Source organism: Staurois parvus, unplaced genomic scaffold (genome assembly GCF_062004578.1).
Source record: "Staurois parvus isolate SC_StPar_1 unplaced genomic scaffold, SC_StPar_1.0 ptg000154l, whole genome shotgun sequence".
NCBI classification, from domain to species: Eukaryota; Metazoa; Chordata; class Amphibia; order Anura; family Ranidae; genus Staurois; species Staurois parvus.
Genome location: NW_028317950.1, coordinates 17,094,796 through 17,117,683, shown reverse-complemented (window position 1 = coordinate 17,117,683; position 22,888 = coordinate 17,094,796). Strand labels below are relative to the sequence as shown.

The 22,888-nt window shown below is 42.6% G+C and overlaps 1 protein-coding gene across 1 annotated transcript in view; it reads left to right on the top strand.

Annotated features, from left to right (window-relative positions):
• The window catches only part of SETX (senataxin), a 256,689-nt gene that overhangs the window by 207,910 nt on the left and 25,891 nt on the right, over positions 1-22,888 (top strand). The window contains exons 17-21 of the mRNA XM_089675124.1: positions 4,141-4,212; positions 14,309-14,458; positions 14,547-14,654; positions 21,221-21,393; positions 21,482-21,574. Coding sequence (XP_089531250.1) covers positions 4,141-4,212; positions 14,309-14,458; positions 14,547-14,654; positions 21,221-21,393; positions 21,482-21,574 — 596 coding nt within the window. The remainder of the gene's footprint in view (positions 1-4,140; positions 4,213-14,308; positions 14,459-14,546; positions 14,655-21,220; positions 21,394-21,481; positions 21,575-22,888) is intronic.

Here is a 22,888-nt window from a genome sequence, read left to right as displayed (position 1 = left end):
ATGAACGACGTCATTCCTCTGTTGCACGTCCTGGAACAAATGCTGTTAACAATGGCTGGTCAGGGTGCGGTAGACGTGGCGCACAGATCTCAACGCCACATGGCCCCTGTGGGGGCAGGACTGGAAGAAGAGGAGGAGGTAGAGGAGGACATTGGTGCTCAGGAATTATTGAGTGAAATGGGTGGTTTTTCCACTCAGCGGACAGGAGTGGAGGAGCAGGAGCATCTGGTAGAGGAGGAGGAAGAGGAGACAGAGGACCTAGACGCACCGTGGCAGTATGCTGTGGAGATGGAGGCAGGGAGTCCCTCGCATTCCTTGGCACAAATGGCCCATAGCATGCTCGGTTGCTTGCGTAGCGACAGCCGAATAATAACCATCAGACAGAGGGATGACTTTTGGCTGTCCACCTTGTTGGACCCTCGCTACCGTTCAAAAATGGTGGCCTTTTTCACACCTGCTGAGAGGGAGGCCAAAATAACGTACTATAAAAAACACCTATGTAGTCAGCTGGTCTCTGCCTGTCTGCGCCAACGTCCATCCTCAGACACTGTGGGCCCTGTGCGCTCGTGTTCCGCTGCCATGGCAGCAGGGGAGGGGTGGGGTGGTAGGAGCAGTGGCAGCTCCACCAGCAGCGGCTGCCTCAGTCTGCAGTCGATGATGAGTAGCTTTCTTCACCAGCGCAGTGAGGAAACTACTAACCAGCCGCAGCAGCAGCAGCAGCATCAGGTGGACCTGGAGCAGGACCTCAAACAACAGGCTTAGGCCTACTTGGACAGCACCCTGCCAACCGAGGTAGACAATCCCCTTGACTACTGGGCAACGAAACTTGACCTTTGGCCCCAACTAGCTGAATTTGCCCTTGAAAGGCTGTCATGCCCGGCCAGTAGCGTGGCATCGGAGCGCGTGTTTAGTGCGGCAGGAGGTATTGCAACTCCGCGGAGGACACGACTGTCCACCCAAAGTGTGGAGAGACTCACGTTTGTGAAAATGAATCAGGCGTGGATTAGTCTGGATTTCAAACCACCAGTTCCTGACACAACTGACTAAATCCGCCATGAATCATGCCCCAAACATGTGCCACTTTCAGGTCTCCTCACACTGCTGGTGTGTTCCATTTTTTGTCATAGGGTGCTGGCAGATTACGGGCCTCCCATAGCTGCTGCCAGGCCCCTAATCTGCCATGGGCCCCTATACCGCCTCCTCATGCTGCTGCCAAGTCCAGAGTCTCTCATGGGTCCCTGTACGGCCTCCCATTGCTGCTGCCTCCATCGCCACACTCTGCCATGTGCCACTTTCAGGTCTCCTCACACTGCTGGTGTGTTCCATTTTTTGTCATAGGGTGCTGGCAGATTACGGGCCTCCCATAGCTGCTGCCAGGCCCCTAATCTGCCATGGGCCCCTATACCGCCTCCTCATGCTGCTGCCAGGTCCAGAGTCTCTCATGGGTCCCTGTACGGCCTCCCATTGCTGCTGTCTCCATCGCCACACTCTGCTGCCATGTGCCACTTTCAGGTCTCCTCACACTGCTGGTGGGTTCCATTTTTTGTCATAGGGTGCTGGCAGATTACGGGCCTCCCATAGCTGCTGCCAGGCCCGTAATCTGCCATGGGCCCCCGTACCGACTCCTCATGCTGCTGCCAGGCCCGTAATCTGTCATGGGCCCCTGTTGTCGCTTGTTGGCATATTCCGCTCGTTCAGATGCTCCTTCTCCTGCTACTCATCTTCACGGATTCCGTCAGCAGTCTTTCTTGGAATCCGTTTCCAAGAGACAACAGTTTGCGAGCACGCACCCGACGGTGCAGAAGCTGAACGTCCTCCTGTCCAAGTTGCTGCTGCCAGGCTCGTAATCTGTCATGCGCCCCTGTACCGCCTCCTCATGCTGCTGCCAGGTCCAGAGTGTGTCTTGGGCCCCCGTACCGACTCCTCATGCTGCTGCCAGGCCCGTAATCTGTCATGGGCCCCTGTACCGCCTCCCCATGCTGCTGCCAGGTCCAGAGTGTGTCATGGGTCCCTGTACGGCCTCCCATTGCTGCTGCCAGGCCCGTAATCTGCCATGGGCCCCTGTACCGACTCCTCATGCTGCTGCCAGGCCCGTAATCTGTCATGGGCCCCTGTACCGCCTCCTCATGCTGCTGCCAGGTCCAGAGTGTGTCATGGGTCCCTGTACGGCCTCCCATTGCTGCTGTCTCTATCGCCACACTCTGCCATGTGCCACTTTCAGGTCTCCTCACACTGCTGGTGGTTTCCATTTTTGTCATAGGGTGCTGTATGGCCTCCCATTGCTGCTGCCTCCACCGCCACACTGTGGCTCCACACTCTGGTTTTGGCCCCGTGACTGCCCAAATGAGTGAAGTGTGCGGTGATTCTAAGATCGACGGCACTCATCTGCATGTCATACTGACTGACAGTATTATTTCTCTTCCCCAGCAGACTCCAAGGGCATTTAAATTAAAGGTACAGTGTTCTGCACTAATATTAAGTCTCTCTGAAGCCTAGAAACACCCTTTTTTAAGTTAAATTCACAGCGAATTTATTCGACTCGAATCGAATATTGTCCACGAATTCGCCGAATCAGTCGAATCGAATTTTTCATTTCTTCGCTCATCTCTAGTTAAGATGGTGAGGGTTTCTTTGGGTAACTTAGGTAGTTGGAAGGAAAGAAGGAAGAAGACAAGGAGAGAGTGAAGCTAATAAGGTACTGATCACAGAGAGGGAAAGGAAGTTCAAAAGAGGAGGTTAGGCTCAGAAGTTTAGAAGTAACAGGAGTGTTAAGATTATCATGGATGTTGAAGTCACAGAGAATGATTGTGGGAGTTTCAGAAGAAAGTACGACAGCCAGGCAGAGAAGTCTTCAAGGAAGCCTTCAAGGAAGCTTGATACTGGTCCAGGAGGCTGATAGATCACATCAATTCTCAAAGAAACTGAAGAGAATAGACTAATAGAGTGAGCTTCAAATGAGGAGAGGGAGGCGACTGAAGAACTTGAAAAGTGCTTTGAGGGGATAGGAGGATTCCAACTCCACCTCCCTTCCATCCACTAGGCCTGGGAGAGCAAGTCCAGAGGATGCCACCAAGGGAGAGGGCAACCAGAGAGGGAAAGCCAAATTCGTACAGCCAGATTTCAGTAATTGCAAGTAGGTCAAAGGAGTTTGTGATTAAAAGGTCATGGGCAGAGGTGCGTTTGTTACAGACAGAGCAAGCATTCCAAAGGGCATAGGAAAAGGGGAGGTTGGTTCTAGCAAGAAGAGGAATAGTAACCAGATTGTGGGGATTGCGGTAGATTTTAGAGGATAGAGAGTGCTGAGCTTGTTGTTTGGTCAAAGGAAAATGATGGCTGCTCAGGATTTGGAGAAATGTGTCCAGAGAGAAGCAGGCTGAGAGAGGTAATGTGGGAGTATGACTTATATGGAGGGACATGTCTCGGTGTCCTGGAGGTTTTATTACTTTGTGGGTTCAGAATTGGCAAGAGTTGATGGGTGCGGTAATACGGTGAAGGCAAGAGTGAGGGTGATATACAAACTGGGGGGCAGAGAAGAGGGGTGAATAAAAGAGTTTGAGGAGAGAAGATACAACTGTAAGAAGTAGGGAGTGTATGTTACAGAGTGGTGAGATTAAGACGCAGACTGGGTAAGAGATGAAAAAGCTGGATGGGGAAACAGGTCACCTGCAGTCTATTTAGTGCTTTGCAGTTGTCTGGCTCTGCATTTCAGCACAAAGCGGGAATCCAGAGCATAGTGCAATACTCAATACTTAATCCAAGATGATAGTTGCGAATGCTATTCCTGTCTGTGCTAACCCTGCCAATTTGGTATCTTATGTATAAATAAACAGAACACCTGTATTTGTATAGTGAGGAAATTAGAATACATTCCATCAATGTCCAGAACTTCCCAAAACAGGAGCCTGAAATAAAAAATAAAGTGCCACACTTGGCTGTGACTGAAGATCTTGTCAAGTACTTGATAAAGGTCTTTAAATTACAGAGTACAATCTTACTTTAGAACAGTACAGTGCAGATTGATTATACAGATGCAATCTTTTTTTTTTTTTTTAAATCTTCGCAAACAGTTGATTTTACTTTACTTGTTGTCTGGACTTTTTCTTTAGTAATACTGATTCTGCAATAATTTCTTTGGAACAGTGTGACGAGTTGGATCAGAAAATAGCCAAACTGACAAGAGAGAGGCAGTATGTGGCCAATGTGTTAAAGGAGGTAAGCACATAAAACACAACAATAATAAAATCTTCATTTCTGATGCTGTTTCAAAAGAACTTTCAGGTCACTAACAAATCACTGTGCTTTGGAAAGAGGGCGTGGGAAAGAGAGCAGACACAGGCAGCTGAATGGCACTGCTGCTGGGGACTGGACAGAGACAGACCTGTCACTCAGTCCAGGTTCGGCCTGCGGTCCACCATTTAACCTCCCTGGCGGTATTCCCGAGTGTAGCTCAGGGTAAAGTTTCAGTACCACAAGCAGTAACCCCGAGCTACACTCGGGCTTACCATACGGTGTTGCTCTGCGATCCCTCGATCACTTACCTTGTCATACGCTCCCGTGATGTCCCTCCTGCAGTGTTCCCGGCAATGTAACCCGGCGGATGCCGGCATCTGTCATCTGGGTTCCGTCCCCTGCGAGCGCCGGGACGTACAGGGGACAGAATGGTGGGAAATTTGAAAATGACAAAGTGACATTCGCTAAAATCACATAGTAAAACATTACTTTATCAAAGCATTTCACATACATTTTGTCCCTAGTGCTTTGTCCTGTGCCCTGCCTGTATTTTTACTGTTCTTTCTGCCTAGAAACTGAGAAACGTCCATTGCGTCCAAAAAGCGTCCCTTTAGGTCAAAAGTGGTTTTAGACCAGTAGAGAACAGCGATAGTAAATTAGAACCACTTGCAGAATTGAGTGATAATGATTCGTGGGGAAATTAGTCATCAGACACTGAAAACAATTTTGCGACTTTGCTCAGTGATGTGCGAACTTGGCGCTATATTTCAAATTTCAGTGTTTTTGGTTTGATTATATTATTGAATTAAATTTATTATTATAATATTTTTTATGATTATTAAATTATAATTTATGATTTCGTGTTTCAAGTTTTATCCTAACCGGGAAGTTTACTAGACTCTTGTTTGGACAGATTTCAGTGAGTTATTCCTAAAACTTACGAGCCTACAATATAAAACACCAAATTTCCATGCAAAATAATGGTACCGCTTTCAGCACCAAAAATCTGAAATAATCATACCGCCAGGGAGGTTAATGATGCCTGTTTTAGGGAAATTTTAACTCAAAATATTTGGAGATTCGAATGGAGTTGAGAAAAGTTACTCTTGTTACTTTTTTTTCTTGTTTATGTTCTCACTTGGGAGGATCACTCTCTTTGGTCTGGTGACCATTTTCTCCAGGTCCAAACATGATGAGAATTCACAACTTTACTTAAAACTGCTGGATAATTTCCCCAATAGGATACCATTACTTTGTCCAAAACGGTTTTGGCTTTTAAATGCTGTTTAAAGTGTACCTAAACCCACAAATGATTAATACTGTATATTGCTGCTATCAATCCTTTGGTGTGGTGACTGTATTAGGTTTTTCTTTAAGAATTTTTTTAAGCTAAGAACATTTTGAGAAAATGTGGAATATACTTGTTGATCTTGCTAGAAATGCAATGTTCTTGTCTTTTTTGTGAGGTGGATTAAAAACGCAAAATCTGCCCATTTCTAGCTTCATCATTTAGAGTTGCTAGCATCACAGTAAAGGAAATACTTGAACGTTTAGTATAAAAAGCTTGCAAATTGTTTTTTCAATGAGGTTATCTTTATATGGTAACTCATACAAATGAGCGCAGAGAGGCCACTCCAGGTGGAAACATGTGAACAGTTAATCATGAGCTCACCACTGCTGCCTTGTTAATCATTTGCATGATGAAGAGAACTAAAGAAATAGATGCTGTGGAAAATGCTCTGTCAAGCACCTTAATGAAGGTGCATCTTTATTAGGTGAGACAAAGTAGCAAATATAATAAAGTTTGACCAGCCTGAAGTGAACAGCGTGACTCCAACGGACGGCCTGTCCTCTCTGAAGGGAGCTGAGATCGGAGACCGCTCATGTTGGCTTCAAATCACGTGGTGTCAGCGTCCCGGGTGATGTTACCATGGCAAGCGAAGGCAGTGTCCAGCGTTGGGTTACCAAGACGACATGTTTCGCGCAGTTGCGCTTTGTCAAGCCTAGTTATCTTTATATGGTGTTTAACTGGTAATTGTACGAGCTGATTTGCAAAAAGCTAATATGGTACCAAAATTCAAAAAAGGGCCAAGATATACAGTTAGGTCCATATATACAGTGGGGATCGAAATTTTGGGCACCCCAGCTAAAAATTTGTATTAATGTGCATAAAGAAGCCAAGGAAAGATGGAAAAATCTCCAAAAGGCATCAAATTACAGATTAGACATTCTTATAATATGTCAACAAAAGTTAGATTTTATTTCCATCATTTACACTTTCAAAATAACAGGAAACAAAAAAATGGCGTCTGCAAAAGTTTGGGCACCCTGCAGAGTTAATATCTTGTACTGCCCCCTTTGGCAAGTATCACAGCTTGTAAACGCTTTTTGTAGCCAGCCAAGAGTCTTTCAATTCTTGTTTGAGGTATCTTTGCCCATTCTTCCTTACAAAAGTCTTCCAGTTCTTTGAGATTTCTGGGCTGTCTGTCACGCACTGCTCTTTTAAGGTCTATCCATAGCTTTTCAATTATGTTGAGGTCAGGAGATTGTGAAGGCCATGGCAAAACCTTCAGTTTACGCCTCTAGTATTATTCCCCCGTGGATTTCGAGGTGTGTTTAGGATCATTATCCATTTGTAGAAGCCATCCTCTCTTTAACTTCAGCTTTTTCACAGATGGCATCAAGTTACCATCCAAAATTTGCTGAAATTTTATTGAATCCATTTTTCCTTCTACTCGTGAGATGTTCCCTGTGCCACTGGCTGCAACACAACCCCAAAGCATGATTGATCCAACCCCATGCTTAACAGTTGGACAGAGGTTCTTTTCATTCAATTCTGTGCCCCTTCTTCTCCAAACGTACCTTTGCTCATTCCGGCCAAAAAGTTCAATTTTAACCTCATCGGTCCACAGAACTTGTTTCCAAAATGCATCAGGCTTGTCTATATGTTCATTTGCAAAGTTCAAACAATGATTTTTGTGGTGAGGACGTAGAAGAGGTTTTCTTCTGATAACTCTTCCATGAAGACCATATTTGTTTTGAATTGTTTTTCTCACAATCCTGCGAGCTGTTCTGTCTGATATTTTTCTTGGTCTTCCAGATCTTGCTTTAACTTCCACTGTTCCTGATGACTGCCATTTCTTAATTACATTCCGAACAGAGGATATTGACATCTGAAAACGCTTTGCTATCTTCTTATAGCCTTCTCCAGCTTTGTGAGCGTCAACTATTGTCAGTTTCAGTTTTCTAGACAACTGCTTAGAAGAACCCATGGTGCTGATTGTTGGGGCAAGGTGAGATAAGTCTGGGCATTTAAAACCTTTGAGATTGACATAACCTGGTCTTCCCAGACGATGATTGAGAACAATCCATGACACTGGCAGGTCTCAGCTTTGCAAAGGAGGCAGTGCATGCTATAAATTCTGCAGGGTGCCCAAACTTTTGCAGATGTCATATTTTTGTTTTCTGTTATCTTGAAAGTGTAAATAATGGAAATAAAATCTAACTTTTGTTGACATATTATAAGAATGTCTAATCTGTAATTTGATGCCTTTTGGAGATTTTTCCATCTTTCCTTGGCTTCTTTATGCACATTAATACAAATGTTTAGCTGGGGTGCCCAAACTTTCGATCCCCACTGTATATATTTGGACACGGGCACAATTTTCATATGTTTGGCTCTGTATGCCACCTGAATAAATTGAACTAAACAATCCAAATGGATTTGAAGTGCAGACTTTCAGCTTTAATTGAAGGAGGTGAACATAAATACCAAGTACATATTTTAGGAACTGCAACCATTTTTATACACAGTCCCTCCATTTTTAGGGACTCAAATGTAATTGAACAAATTAATATAATCATAAATAAAATGTTCATTTTTTTTTATATTTTGTTGAGAATTTTTTACTGGCAATGACTGCCTGAAATCTGGAACCCATGGACATTACCAAAGACTGGCTTTCCTCCTTTCTGATGCTTTGCCAGGCTCTAACTGCAGATGTCTTCAGTTGTTCTTTGTTTGAGGGTCTTTCTGCCTTTAGTTTTGCCTTCAGCAAGTGAAATGCATGCTCAGTTGGGTTGAGATCAGGTGATTGACTCAGCCATTGCAGAATATTCCACTTCTTTTCCTTCAAAAGCTCCTGGGTTGCTTTTGCAGTGTGCATTGGATCATTGTTCATCTGTACTGTTAAGCGCTGTAAAATCAACTTGGCTGCATTTGGCATCAGTCTGGACTGACAGTATATGTTTAAACACCAAAGAATTCATCCGGCTGCTTCTGTCACATCAATAAACACCAATGACCCAGTGCCACTGGAAGCCATGCATGCCCATGCCATCACACTGCCTCCACCATGTTTTACAGATGACGTGTGCTTTGGATCGTGAGTTGTTCCAAGCCTTCTCCACACTTTTTTCTTCCCGTCATTCTGGTATAGATTAATCTTAGTTTCATCCGTCCAAAGAATGTTTTTTCAGAACTGGTTTGGCTTTTTTAGATGTTTTTTGGCAAAATCTAATCTGGCTTTTCTATTCTTCAGGCTTATGAATGGTTTGCACCTTGTGGTGAACCCTCTGTATTTGCTCTCGTGAAGTCTTTTCTCTTGATTGGAGACTTTTGACAATGATACACCCACCTCCTGGAGAGTGTCCTTCACTTGTCTGGATGTTGTGAATGGGTTTTTCTTTACCATAGACAGGATCCTGCGATCATCCACCACTGTTGTCTTCTATGGACGTCATGCCTTTTTATGTTGCTGAGCTCACCAATGCGTTCTTCTTTCCTCAGAATGTACCAAACTTTTGATTTGTCCACTCCTAATGTTGCTGCTATCTCTCAGATGGATTTGTTTTGTTTTTGAAGCCTTACAATGGTCCGTTTCACTTGCATGGACAGCTCCTTTGAACTCATGATGTAGGTTCACAGCAATAGATTCCATATGCAAATACCACACTTGGAATCAACTCCAGACCTTTTCACCTGCTTAATTGATGAAGAAATAATGGAGTAGCCCACACCTGGCCATGAAACAGCTTTTAATTCATTTGTCCAATTACTTTTGATCCCTTGAAAAAGGGGGGGTGGCTTCTCAAGAGCTGAATTCCTAAACTCTTCCTTCAATTTGGATGTACATGGGTGTGCACTTTCAGCCCATATCCATTATGTAATTATAGCTTGAATATGTTTTGGTAAATACCTGAAAAAAACTAAGTTTTGCCTGTGTCCAAATATATATGGACCTAACTGTACCTGGGAACTACAGACTAGTCAGCCTAATTTCAATAGCATGTAAAGTATTGGAGGGGATGATAAGAGACCATATCCAAGTATTTGCTTCTGAAAATAGTATCATAGTAAAAACCAGCATGGATTTATGAAGGATTGTTCTTGCCAGACCAACCTGTTAACATTCTATGATATAGGGAGCTGTAATCTGAATAGAGGAAGGCCTGTGGACATGGTGTGTGGGGATTTCCACTTTCCATTTGAGAAGTTCCTAATAAATGCTTAATTTACAAATTGAGGTCTGTTGCCATTGATGATAGTGTATGTACCTGGATAGAAAACTAGTTACAGGAGCATGTTCAGAGGGTAGTAATAAATAGCCTATATTGTGAATAGTCTGAAGTTGTAAGTGGGTTCTGTTTTTGTTCTAGTTCTGTTTAATTTGTTAATAATTGATATAGAGATTGGTATAAATAGTTCAGTCTCAGTGTTTGCAGACAATAGAAAGCTAAGTAGGGTGATGCCTTCACAGAAGGATGTAGAAACTTTGCAAGAAGACCTTGATAAAACGGGTAGGCAACTACATGGCAAATTAGGTTTAATATTTGAAAATGTATTGCACCTGGGAGGTAAAGTAAGTTATTTGCTAGGGGGAGAACCTCTGGGGGAATCGAGGATCTGGGGTTTCTAGCAAATCACAGGCTTGGCAATAGCATGCATTGCCAAGCTGCAGCAAGCAAAGATAGCAGACTATTAGCATTAAAAAGGGTATCTACTCAAGAGATCATTCTAAAATTCTGCCACTTCATAATACTCTCGTTCAGCTACATCTTGATTATGCTGTCTAGTTTTGAGCACCAGTCATCCGGAAGGATGTGCTGGGGATGGAGAGAGTCCAGAGAAGGGCAACAAATCTAATAAGAGGGCTGGAGGACCTTGGCTGGAGTACCTTAGTTATGAAGGACAACTACAAGGGAGCTTATTCTCCCTGGGGAAGGGACGCTTAAGAGGAGCTAAGATTGATGATTCTGTCATAGGGAGAAAACTATTCAATCAGATCGTTTAAGAAGACAGGTGTCCACTCAGTGAAGTTGGATGAGAAGCAGTTTAATCTTTAAACTGTGTAAGTCGTTCTTTACTGTCCGAGATGTAAGGATGTGGAACTCCATTCCACTGTTGGCAGAGAGTATCCTTAACCACTTGCCCTCCAGAGGATTTACACCCTTCCTGACCAGGCCATTTTTTGCTATACGGCGCTGCGTTACTTTAACTGACAATTGCACGGTCATGCACTGCTGTACATAAATAAAATTTATGTCAGTTTTCCCCACAAATAGAGCTTTCTTTCGGTGGTATTGGATCACCTGTGCGGGTTTTTTTTCTTTGCGCTATAAACCAAAAAAGATCAACAATTTTGAAAAAAAAAACAATTTTTTACTTTTTTGTTATAAAACATCTGTTTTTGCTAAAAGAAAAAAAAAATCCCAATACATGTAAATGAATTGGTTTACATGAGTTAGTGTCTACAAATGGTGTATACTGGAATTTTTTTTTATTTTAATTGTATACTTGTAATGGCGGCGATCAGCTACTTATAGCGGGACTGCGGCTCCATTCTGACACTGGGGGGAACTAACTGCCACTGACATCCCAATGACACCAATACTGGGATCATTTCTAATAAAAAGCACTGATACTGTACTAATGACACTGATCAGAGAAATACACAGCAGCATGTTACTACTGGCAGGAGAGAGACCTGTGTTCGGCGTGCTGGTGGGAAATCTCTGGCCGGGACTCAGTGATCGACGTCTGTAGCCGTCAATGGCGGGGACGGCGGCGCGCACGCGCCCCCTACCCGGAGATGCAGAATTACTTATATTTAGCTGGTTATTGCTGGTGGCTATAGTCACTGGCAGTAATTGCATCCTAAAACTCCGACATGCTAGTTGTACCCAAGTCGAACCATTGATGTACCAAAGTTGATCCCTGATGAACCTACGAGTTTCAAACCATCTATGGCCCACTTAAGAAATAACCAACTTAAAGTGATTGTAAAGGAATTTTTTCCCTTTCAGGAGCAAATTGGATCATGCTTTGCTGTTTTTTTTTTTTTTTTCCTTCCTCTGGATCAACTGTGGGTGTAGGATAACGTTTTTTTTTTTTTTTTATATATATATGGTTGAACTGGATGGGGTTTTGTCTTTTTTTTCAGCCAGACTAACTATGTAATTTGTGCAGCCCTGTCACCCTGTAGCAGTAGTTCTGCTATAGGGCGATAGGGAAGTGGTTAATAAAAAAAAAAAAAAAAAAAAAACACTTTTAAATGAACATCCTAGGGAGTTCAATATACAAGGAACTGGGAAATGGTAGTGACACACACACCCACTCAGGTTGAACTGGATAAACTGGTGTCTTTATTTAACCTTACCAACTATGGTATACTTTTATGCAACTGAGATCAGCGGCGATCCTGAGGATCGTTGCTGATCTCAGGTCATTTAGTTGTTTAGGAAGCAGACGGCCAGTGTATGAAGGAGCGATGGCAGCCCTTCACTGGCAATCTGTGTGAAAATTCTACCTCCAGATTCTCCAACATAAAGGTGGAGAATCGTGGGAGCAGCAAAAGAAGCAGCTGTAATTTACCACTTAGTAAACTGTGTGTTTGACTGATCTCTTACTGTAATCTCGCGAGAATACAGTAACAGCAGCTGTTTTCTAGTGTTCAAAGCATTTGTAGATTGCTTCACTCCTCAGGAGAAGCGATGTACAACGCTTCATGAACAGGCATTCAGAGGAGAACTCTCTGAGAATGCCAGAGAACTGAGCAGCGGTCATTTACCGCTGCATGATAAAAGGACACATATATCTATGCATATAACTGAGAGACGTTGCTTCATAATCTACTGCCCTCAGCTAACAAATAGAAGTTGAGGTAGTTTGAAATTATGTACATTATCCAGGTATGTATTGTATATGAAAAAATCTTAAATGTATTTTTAAACAGTAACGTAGCCTGAACTCTTATTGCCAAAAGTGTTGGGCCAGGCCTCCAAATCATTGAATTCAGGTGTTCCAATCAACCTCCATGGCCACAGGTGTATAAAATCAAGCACCTAGGCATGCAGACTGCTTCTACAAACATTTGTGAAAGAATGGATCGCTCTCAGGAGCTCTGTGAATTCAAGCATGGTACCATGATAGGTTGCCACCTGTTCAATAAGTCCATCTGTGAAATTTTCTTGCTACTAAATATTCAATGATCAACTGTTAGTGGTATTCCAACACAGTAGAAGCAACTGGGAACAACAGCAATTCAGCCATGAAGTAAAATGACAGAGTGGGGTCAGCGAATGCTGAAGCGTACTGTGCGCAGAAGTCACCAACTGTCTGCAGAGTCAATAGCTAAAGACCTCCAAACTTCGTGTGGCCTTCAAATTAGTAGAATAACAGTGGGTAGAGAGCTTCATGGAATGGGTTTCCATGACCGAGCAGCTGCATCTAAGCCTTACATCACCAAGTGCAATGAAAAGCGATGGATGCAGTGGTATAAAGCACGCTGCTACTGGACTCTAGAGCAGTGGAGACGTGTTCTCTGGAGTGACCAAAAGCGCGTCTTTATCTAGCAATCCGATGGATGTGTCTGAGTTTGCGGTTGCCTGACTGCATTGTGCCAAGTGTAAACTTTGGGGGGGGGATTATGGTGTGAGGTTGTTTTTCAGGGGTTTGGCTTGGCCCCTTAGTTTCAGTAAAGGGAACTCCTTAATGCATCAGCATGCCAAGACATTTTGGACAATTTTATGCTTCCCACTTTGTGGGAACAGTATGGGGATGGCCCCTTTCTGTTCCAACATGACTGCGAACCAGTGAACAAAGCAAGGTCCATAAAGACATGGATGAGTGCGTTTGGGGTGGAGGAACTTGACTGGCCTGCACAGAGTCCTGACTTCAACCCAATAGAAAACCTTTGGAAAGAATAAGAGTGGAGACTGCGAGCCAGGCCTTCTCATCCAACATCAGTGCCTGACCTCACAAATGCGCTTCTGGAAGAATGGTCAGAGATTCCCATAGACACACTCCTAAACATTGTGGACAGCCTTCTCAGGAGAGATGAAGTTGTTATCGCTGCAAAGGGTGGACCAACTCCGTATTGAACCTACCGACTAAGACTGGAATGCCTTTAAAGTTCACGTGCGTGTGAAAGTGTATAACACTAGAAATTGCATCTGAATATGGCTGAAAATTGTGCTGGACTCTTTTTGAAATTGCACTGTGGCCGTCCAGCAAATATTTGAACAGGCTCCATAGAAAAGCCATGTGGTTCAAAACTCATCCAGTTCACATATATGTGAGCTGAGGCTGGACTACCCTGTTTAGCATGATTCAGGCTGGAAGAGAAAGGTGCAGCACTGTTGCACATTGCACAGTACACAGGTAGCCAGCTGCTAAAAGTGGGGAAGTACAGGGATGAGCTCATCAGTGTTTTTGCGCTGTTACTATTACAGGTTGGAGCTGTCCTTAACCAAGCTCTAGTGCTTAAACTGGAGTAGAAGAATGAGGTCAGAATCTGGCAGTGCTATCTGAAAAGGAAAAAGAATTATAAAATTGGCTGATCAAAAGTTTAAACTTTTGTATTTCAACACTAAAGATAGCCTAAAGATAATCTGGGTAATAGTCGAGGTGTCACAATAATATTTACATAATGCATGCCATTTCTAATGCCACACCCCTACAGCCCTGAGTCTAGGCCTACATCTCTTTTCTAGAGAACTGCTTTTTCTCTCACCTTTTTGAAAAATTGGAGCTACCTTTGAAATGTTTGATAATGTCTGATTTCATTTTTATTTGCAGCAGCGTAGACGACCTCAGGAAGTTCAACGGAATATCATTCTGGAGTCTCATGTCATTTGCTGCACACTGAGCGCGAGTGGTGGCATCCTGCTGGAATCAGCCTTCAGGCAGCTTGGACAGGAGCCATTCAGTTGTGTCATTGTGGATGAGGTCAGGATCTTGAGCTAAGATTTTTCTTTTCATATTTACTATCTTATTGGAGAAGAGATACCTACACCCTTTATGCTTCTATTTTTAGGCAGGGCAGTCATGTGAAGTGGAGACCCTCATTCCGCTTCTCCACCGATGTTGTAAATTGGTGTTAGTGGGAGACCCAGAACAACTTCCACCAACTGTTATATCAATGGTAAGCTTGTCCATCTAACAGCTTTGACAATTTGAATGCAATGTATGAGTATGTCTAATGGATTTTTAATTTTTGTTTTTCACAATTAGTAGAAACAGTTGGTCTGTGATTGATGGACCTGTGGTGTTTTATTTTAGGTTATACTTCTTACAAACCAGACATCAGGATCATTTCCTGGATATATTCATTAATTCATGTGTGTTCGTAATAAAAGAGATAAACTAATAGACTCACTGTAAAGGTTTGCTGGCAATCAATCTTAATTTCTGTTCCTCATCAGTTTTTTGTGTGAAATCTGAACACAAATGCCCAAGCTGATTTTTGGTGTACTGTTGTCCATAGTAATTGATGTTTTGCGAAATTGCAACATATTTATTGCAGGTAAAGAGATATCTTAAGCGCACAGTACATGGCACAGACTGTGTACTCATAGGCCTCAGGTTATAGGCTCACACCTTCAGGTGTTTGGATATTGGCAAGCTTTTGATAGCACACCCCTTTGGTGCCTTTCCTATACTCCACATAAGTCCACTTTTAAAATTTTTTTTTTTTTGCTAGTGTTGTAAGTTGATGTACTTTTTCTTCCTTATAGGGAAATCTTACTTCGCTAGTTTACTTTTTGGTTGATTCCTGCTTGCGGCCTCAGTTCAACATAGAACTGCTACCAGAGCGACATAGCTTATGATCCCCCACTGCCTTTTGTTACCGGTCTTTTAGTAACGGTCCTTTCTGTTATGGTTAATCCATCTGCAACCCTTCTCAGTTACAATATTGGCGTCCATACTCCATCTGGGGACTCAGCCATCTACGTTGAGACTGTTCTTTGCCTTTTATCAGCCTGTGTTACCATTGGCAGTTTTACTACTAAATCATTATTTGTTCCATATAATTTGTGACTTTTTTGTATTTTAAGCATTTATTAAAAGACTCATTCTTCCCATTATTGAATGGCACTGTTAACTTATTCGGGGCATATTGACACAATTAATCTATTGCTAAACCTCAATTTTCAAGTGCGTTTGTGACTTGTTATATTCTACCTCTACGCCCAAGGAGATTATGTAGCAGCACATGATCATTGCTGTCCATATAGTACAATCTATCGCTGGCCTTATTTTTTGTCTTTCTTCCTTTGGTTTCATTGGGATTTCTAGGGCAATTAGCAGTTTTTTGGGGTCCTGTTGGGCGATGTTTAGACTTTGTTGGATCCAATAATTTTACATAATAATTTTATATATTGTTTAAACAAAGGTGTCCTGCTCCAGTTTTACACACCCTATGGCAGGGGTGGGCAAACTTTTTGGCTTGAGGGCCGCAATGGGTTCATATATTGGACCCGGGGGCCAGACCAAGAGTAGATGAATGATGTGTATGTGTCATCCATAGTAAGTATAGTAATATACCCCCATAGTAAGCATAGTAATTCATCCCCCCTATAGTAATTCATCCCCCATATTAATTCATCCCCCATATTAAGTCCCCAAGTCCCCCCTGTGTCAATTCACTTACCTTTGCTCCGCGCGTTCCTCTCGCCGTGTTCCCGCGCCGTACCGGTGTAGCATGAAAATCTGTCTCCTATGAGGATCTGTCCCCCTCGACGTATCTGCGCATGTGCCAGTTTCAGGCATTAGCAGCCGATCGGCGATCTCCGGCACATGCGCAGATACGTCGAGGGGGACAGATCCTCATAGGAGACAGATTTTCATGCTACACCGGTCTTCAGGGCGGACTGTGAGAGGAGCCTAGCGTAGTTTGCACATTGCTGCCCTATGGCCTAAATGATCTTTTACTGCCGTTTTTCATTAATAGATTAGGATTATGTTTACAAGACATCAATGAACTAGTTAATTCTTATATAGATATATATTAAATTTTTTTCCCCCTCTTTTTTTTTTTTTTCCTTCCTTTTTTTTTTTTCAACACATTGTTTATTGAAACCAAAGCCATAAACAGAAGCAGAGCATACATACAGACAGAGTCCTCTATATACAGATGTGTTCAAAATAATAGCAGTGTGTTGAAAAAAGTGAATAAAGCTCAAAATCCTTCTAATAGCTTTTATTTCCATACACACAAATGCATTAGGAACACAACACATTCTATTCCAAATCAAAACATGAAGAAAAATATATCAAATTTGTGTTTTTCCTCTAAAAAAAAAAAAAATTGAAGAAAAGTGAATATTAGACATTCAATATTAGTGAATGTTAAAAAAAAATAGCAGTGTTTTGTGTTCTTCTCTACAAACTCAAACATTCACTATATAAACTGAAAAATGTTTGAAGATTTTGCTTTCCTTTAACCACTTGAGCTCCTGAGGATTTACCACCCTTAATGACCAGGCCTTTTTTTGCTGTTTGGCGCTGCACTAATTCAAATGATAATTGCGCGGTCATGCAATGCTGTACCCAAACGAAATTTACGTTTTTGTTTTCACACAAATAGAGCTTTCTTTTGGTGGTATTTGATCACCTGTGCGCTTTTTATTTTTTGCGCTATAAACAAAAAAAACACAAAAATTTTGAAAAAAAACAATATTTTCTACTTTCAGCTATAAAAAATATATCGTAAACTCAAAGTTAGTCATAAATTTAAGCCAAAATGTATTCTGCTACATGTTTTTGGTAAAAAAAATCCCAATAAGTGTATATTGATTGCTTTGTGTGGAAGTTATAGCATCTACAAACTATGGTATAGATACTGTAATTTATACCTTTTTTTGCTATACAGCGCTGCACTAATTCAAATGATAATTTCGCGGTCATGCAATGCTGTACCCAAACAAAATTTACGTCCTTTTTTTCACACAAATAGAGCTTTCTTTTGGTGGTATTTGATCACCTGTGCGCTTTTTTATTTTTTGCGCTATAAACAAAAAAAACGAACATTTTGGAAAAAAAACATTTTCTACTTTCAGCTATAAAAATTATATCGTAAACTCAAAGTTAGTCAGAAATTTAAGCCAAAATGTATTCTGCTACATGTTTTTGGTAAAAAAAAATCCCGTGCATTAGCGGGCAAACTGGCGCTATCTGGGAGGGGCGCTAACACTATCGGAAGTAACCAGTGACACTAATACAGTGATCAGTAAAAATCTGTTCACTGATCAGTGACACTGGTGACAGGGCAGTGAAGGGGTTAACTGGGGGGGGGAGATTAAGGGGTTAAATGGGATTACTGGTGTACTAGCGGGCAAACTGGCGCTATCTGGGAGGGGCTCTAACACTATCGTAAGTCGCCAGTGACACTGATACAGTGATCAGTAAAAAATCGGTTCACTGATCAGTGACACTGGTGACAGGGCAGTCAAGGGGTTAACTGGGGGGGGGGGGGCGATCAGGGGGTTAAATGTGTCCTAGAGTGTTCTAACTGTGGGTATGTGCTGTTTTACTCACTGTTTGTATGTCTTCTTCTCTGTCTGGAACGGAATGTGTCCAGGCAGAGAAGAATGACATCATATCCTGTCCTGTGTAAATGTCAACACAGGACAGGATAGAACAGGGACCGATCATCTGATTTCAGCCAGACATCACTGGCTGAAATCGAATGATTGATCCCTCCGGGATCAAATGGTGTCACCCGCGGGTCGGCGGGAGCGCGTGCGCGCCCCCCCTGCCGGCGAAAACGTCGGGAGCGCGGAGCCCAATTTAAAACGTGCTTTTGCGCCCCAGTGCCGCCCTGCACACGTATATATGCAGTGGCAGGGCGGCAAGTGGTTAATAATAAAATATTATAATAATAATAAATTATAATAAAAGCTTTACACAAATTGATAAAAGCTGATCGTTGTATACACCCCTGTCAGTGGTAAATAGTTTGTCTCAATTCTCCCGTTGCTTCTTTTTCAACCTACTATAACAGATTAACTTCTTCCCTACCGAGCTATATTATTATTAATATTATTATTATATAGTATTTATATAGCGCCAAAGGGTTTGCTCAGCGCTGTACAATAGCAAGGGGGACAGAACATGAGACAAGACAGAAACAAAACAATATACAAGGGGTTCGAGGGCCCTGCTCTTTCGATAGCTGAAAGACTGCTACAGCGCGGTTGTCTAGTTCTGGGACGACGTCCATGGACGTAATTCCAGAACATGCCCCCAGCGGCGCGCCACCAGTGATCGCTGTGTCCTAAGGACACAGCTGATCACGTAATACGGTAAACGGCCAATCAGAACGGCCTTTTACCACGTGATCAGCTTTGTGCAGATCACCGGGTAAATACAGTTGCTGGTTATCTGCTGCACTTTCCTTGCACTTTTACAGCATGAGGAAAGTACTGTCGATAACCAACAATTGTCAGTGAAGTGATCCGTCCCCTGATGATCTGTGCCCAGCAGTGCCACCCAGCAGTGCAGCATCATCAGTGCCAGCTCATCATGCTGCCTATCTGTGCAGCCTCATCAACGCACATCAGTGAAGGAGAAAAATTACCTTTTTGCAAAACTTTATAATCGAAACAAAGAATCTTTTTTTTTTTCTCCAAATGTTTTGCTTATTTTTTGTTTATAGCGCAAAAAAATAAAATACCCAGTGGCGATTAAATACCACCAAAAGAAAGCTTGATTTGTGTGAAAAAAATGATATAAATTTCATATGGGTACAGTGTTCATGACCGTGCAATTGTCATTCAAAGTGAGACAGCGCTGAAAGCTGAAAATTGGCCTGGGTAGGAAGGGGGTATAAGTGCCCAGTAGGCAGGAGTGAGGGAGTGGCCGGAGTGAATGAAGGAGCAGCGCTTCCTGGACTGGATCGTCGTGGGACTGGAACCGGAGCCAGGTAAGATACAGCAGCCCCCTGCCCGCCCCTGTACTTATTGTGCCTTCCTCGCAGAAAATATGCCCCTGCCGGCGGGCCGGATAAATGGCCTCAGTGGGCCGTAGTTTGAGACCCCTGGTCTAGACAAAGAACACATGCATTGGCTGGATCACCAGTAAAAATAAAGGAAAAAAAAAAGAAAACCAATGTAGCTACCACATCTAAGAATTGATACATTTAAACTTCTCAGGACGGGCGCCCAAAAGTAGCTATATTAACCCATACACTGTAAAGAGGCCTTGCTTCTGTGGCTCCCAAGGCAGCCATGTTTTGGTTGAAAGAGTTGCTTAAGGCTACTTTCACTCTGTTCTGCAGCAAAAACGCATATGCAAGTTTACTGCATTTTTACCACGTTTGTGATGCGTTTTTTAACCACTTCCCGACCGGCCGTTGTATATAAACGGCCGGACGGTGGCACTGCAGGGTCGGGTGGCCGTCTATAAACAGCCTCCCCGCACCCTGCTTGTGCGCGCTCCCTGGGAGCGCGCAGCCCCGCGATCCGGTACCCGCTGTGTCCTCCGGACACAGTGAAACACCGATCATCGGAAGGGACCTCTGTACGAGGTCCCGATCATGTGATCACTGATTGGCCAATCAGTGATCACATGCAAAGTAGTAAGCAAGATGTCACTTCTGACATCATTGCTTACTATGTGTGAAATCTGTGAATGATCACAGAGGTCACATGGTACAAGGCTATTCACAAAAACCTTGTACCATGTGACAAGCTGTGACCAATCACAGCTCACTCTGTATTTCTCAATGAGTGCAGGAATGCACACAGAGAGAAAGAGAAATGATTGCTTTTACATCCTATATGGGTGTAAAAGCAATCAGTGTAAAAAAAAAAAAAAAATCTTTATCACCCCTCACAAGTAGTACAGTGTCACCATGGTGACACTGTACTGCTAGGGTGACAGTATGTAAAAAAAAAAAAAAAAATAATATAAAAAAATAAAAATGTAAACAAAAATGTTTAAAAATTATAATTTTTGCTTATAAACTAATTTGGATTTTTTTTTTTTTACTAAAAAGATAACGGAATAAATTTTGGCTAAGATTTATGATGAAATATTATTTATTTGCAAAATTTTATAAAAAAAACACTTTTTTAAAAATTTTTTGGACATTTCATTTACATAGCAAAAAAAATACAAATCCCAGTGGTGAATAAATACCACCAAAATAAAGCTTTATCTATCTAAAAAAATGGTATAAAATTCATTTGGGTACAGTGTTGCATGACCGCGCAATTGTCATTCAAAGTGTGATAGCGCTAAAAGCTGAAAATTGCCCTGGTCAGGAAGGGGGTAAAAGTGTCCGGTCTGGAAGTGGTTAAAGGACGTGACTCAAACTCAATGCATGTGCATATTTTCATGTGTTTTGCGCGGTTTCCGTTTATTTCAATGGGAAAGTGCACTTTTTTTCACTGCACCAAACCTGCACCAAAAATGCAGCAAGCAGGACTTTGAAAAACGCAACAGATGTGAAGAGTTCCATAGGAATACGTGGAAGAAAAATGGATCGGTGTAAGAGCAGCCTAAAGCTGGACTACAGGATAAGTAATGTCTAAATACAAGTCGCATATGTATTCCTACTTGAATCTTGGTGTGCTTTGTTTTTATTCTTGGTGTTCAGCTGTTCAAATACTATATCTTGAATAAAGGTGCACAATATTGCTCTTAAAAATAGCCATTAATCAGGATGTGTGTTTTTTTGTTTTTTTTTTCCCCATCTCATTTTAGAAAGCAGAGGAACTAGGTTATGGGCAATCTTTGATGTCTCGGCTCTGCCAAATCCTAGAAGCCTCTGGCACCAATACTCCAATCATGCGTCTGACAATACAATACCGTATGCACCCTGATATTTGCCTCTTTCCCTCCAAACACTTTTACAACTCTATGCTGAAAACTGATAGGTAGGATTGGCTTTTTAGAATTTTTATTTTATTACAGTAGGCTGAACAAAAGGCCAACCAAAATCCTCACACATTTTTTCATCTACAGGGCAATAGAGGAAGTCCGGTGCTCCTCAGACTGGCCATTCCAACCTTACATGGTATTTGATGTTTCTGATGGTTTAGAAATGAAAGAGAAGGAGTAAGTATCAAAAATAATACTGCATAAATAGTGGCACAGCAGAGTCTGCCAAAATATTTTGTTTGGATATTCTAAAAAAGTAAAAAAAAATTTCAACCACACATCTGATGTTGCTTCCCTAGACATTGGCCTACAAAACTGGCACAAAAGGACTGGTGTCGGTGACAAGTGATGACATTTTCCTATCATAGGACAGCGCTCAGGACTAGCAATTTGCTGCTAGGCTTTAGCACTGTCAGGGGAAGCCACATGCAGCTCGGACCCAAAAATGTTGAATAGTGTGACTGGCTGTAATGGAGGAAGGAGCGCTGGCAAGGTAAGTATAAGTCAGTTGTGGTAAGTAAAACAGATGACTCAATGCAGAGCTTATGGTGTGAAAATTTTGCTTAAACTGGAAGTAAAGGCAAAGCATGTTGATGCATTTGCATTGGCTTACCCCAGGGCCGTCTTATCGAATAGACAACCTTGAGCAGTGCCCTGGGGCCCCGGGTTCATGAGGGCTCTTGCAGTTCCCCCCTCCCCCAACAGAGGGAATTGCAAGTGGACAGATTGGTGATCCACAGGCTGGTGGGGGAAATAACTGGAATCGATCTGTGCGGCTCTCACTGCAGCAGCGGAAAGCCAGCATCTCCTCCACCCTCCTACTGGCTGTCAGCTGTTATAGGGAGAGCAACAAAAGATTCCAGTAATCTCCCCTATGCTCCGCACTGATCTCCCCCTCCTCCCCACAATCAGATTCCTCTCTGCTATACCCCCCCCCTTTCCCACAGTGCTCCTGCCTTCCTTCCTTTCCTCTCCCACCTGCAGCTCTAGGCACATAGGGGGATGTTTAGGATAAAGAGCAGGGGAAGGGGCCAATAGATTGTTTGTTTTATTTAGGTACCAACCACTCACAATGTCCATTCATAACTGAAGTATAGTAAACTGTTTACTATGCTTCGGTTTATGAATGAACAGGAGCCTCTGTCTCCTGTTCATCTGCAGTGCAGCTGAGGATGCAAAAAAGATCTGGGGAATGATATCTCACCAAAGACCCCTCAACAACATTGTGAAGAAAATTTAAAATGTTTTTACAATATTTCAAAAAGATAATTAAATTGTAAAAAATTAGACAACAATTTCTAATCAGACATAAAAGTCTCACCCAATATATGGCATATTTTAGCCACGCACACTGTTTGCCATGGCATGCTACACATACTGCAGGATACCATATAACTGCTAGGGGCCCAAATTCATTACTTTGCCCAGAGGCCCATGATGCTATTAAGACGGCACTGCTTACCCCCTTGTATACCCTCCTCCAGAAATAAA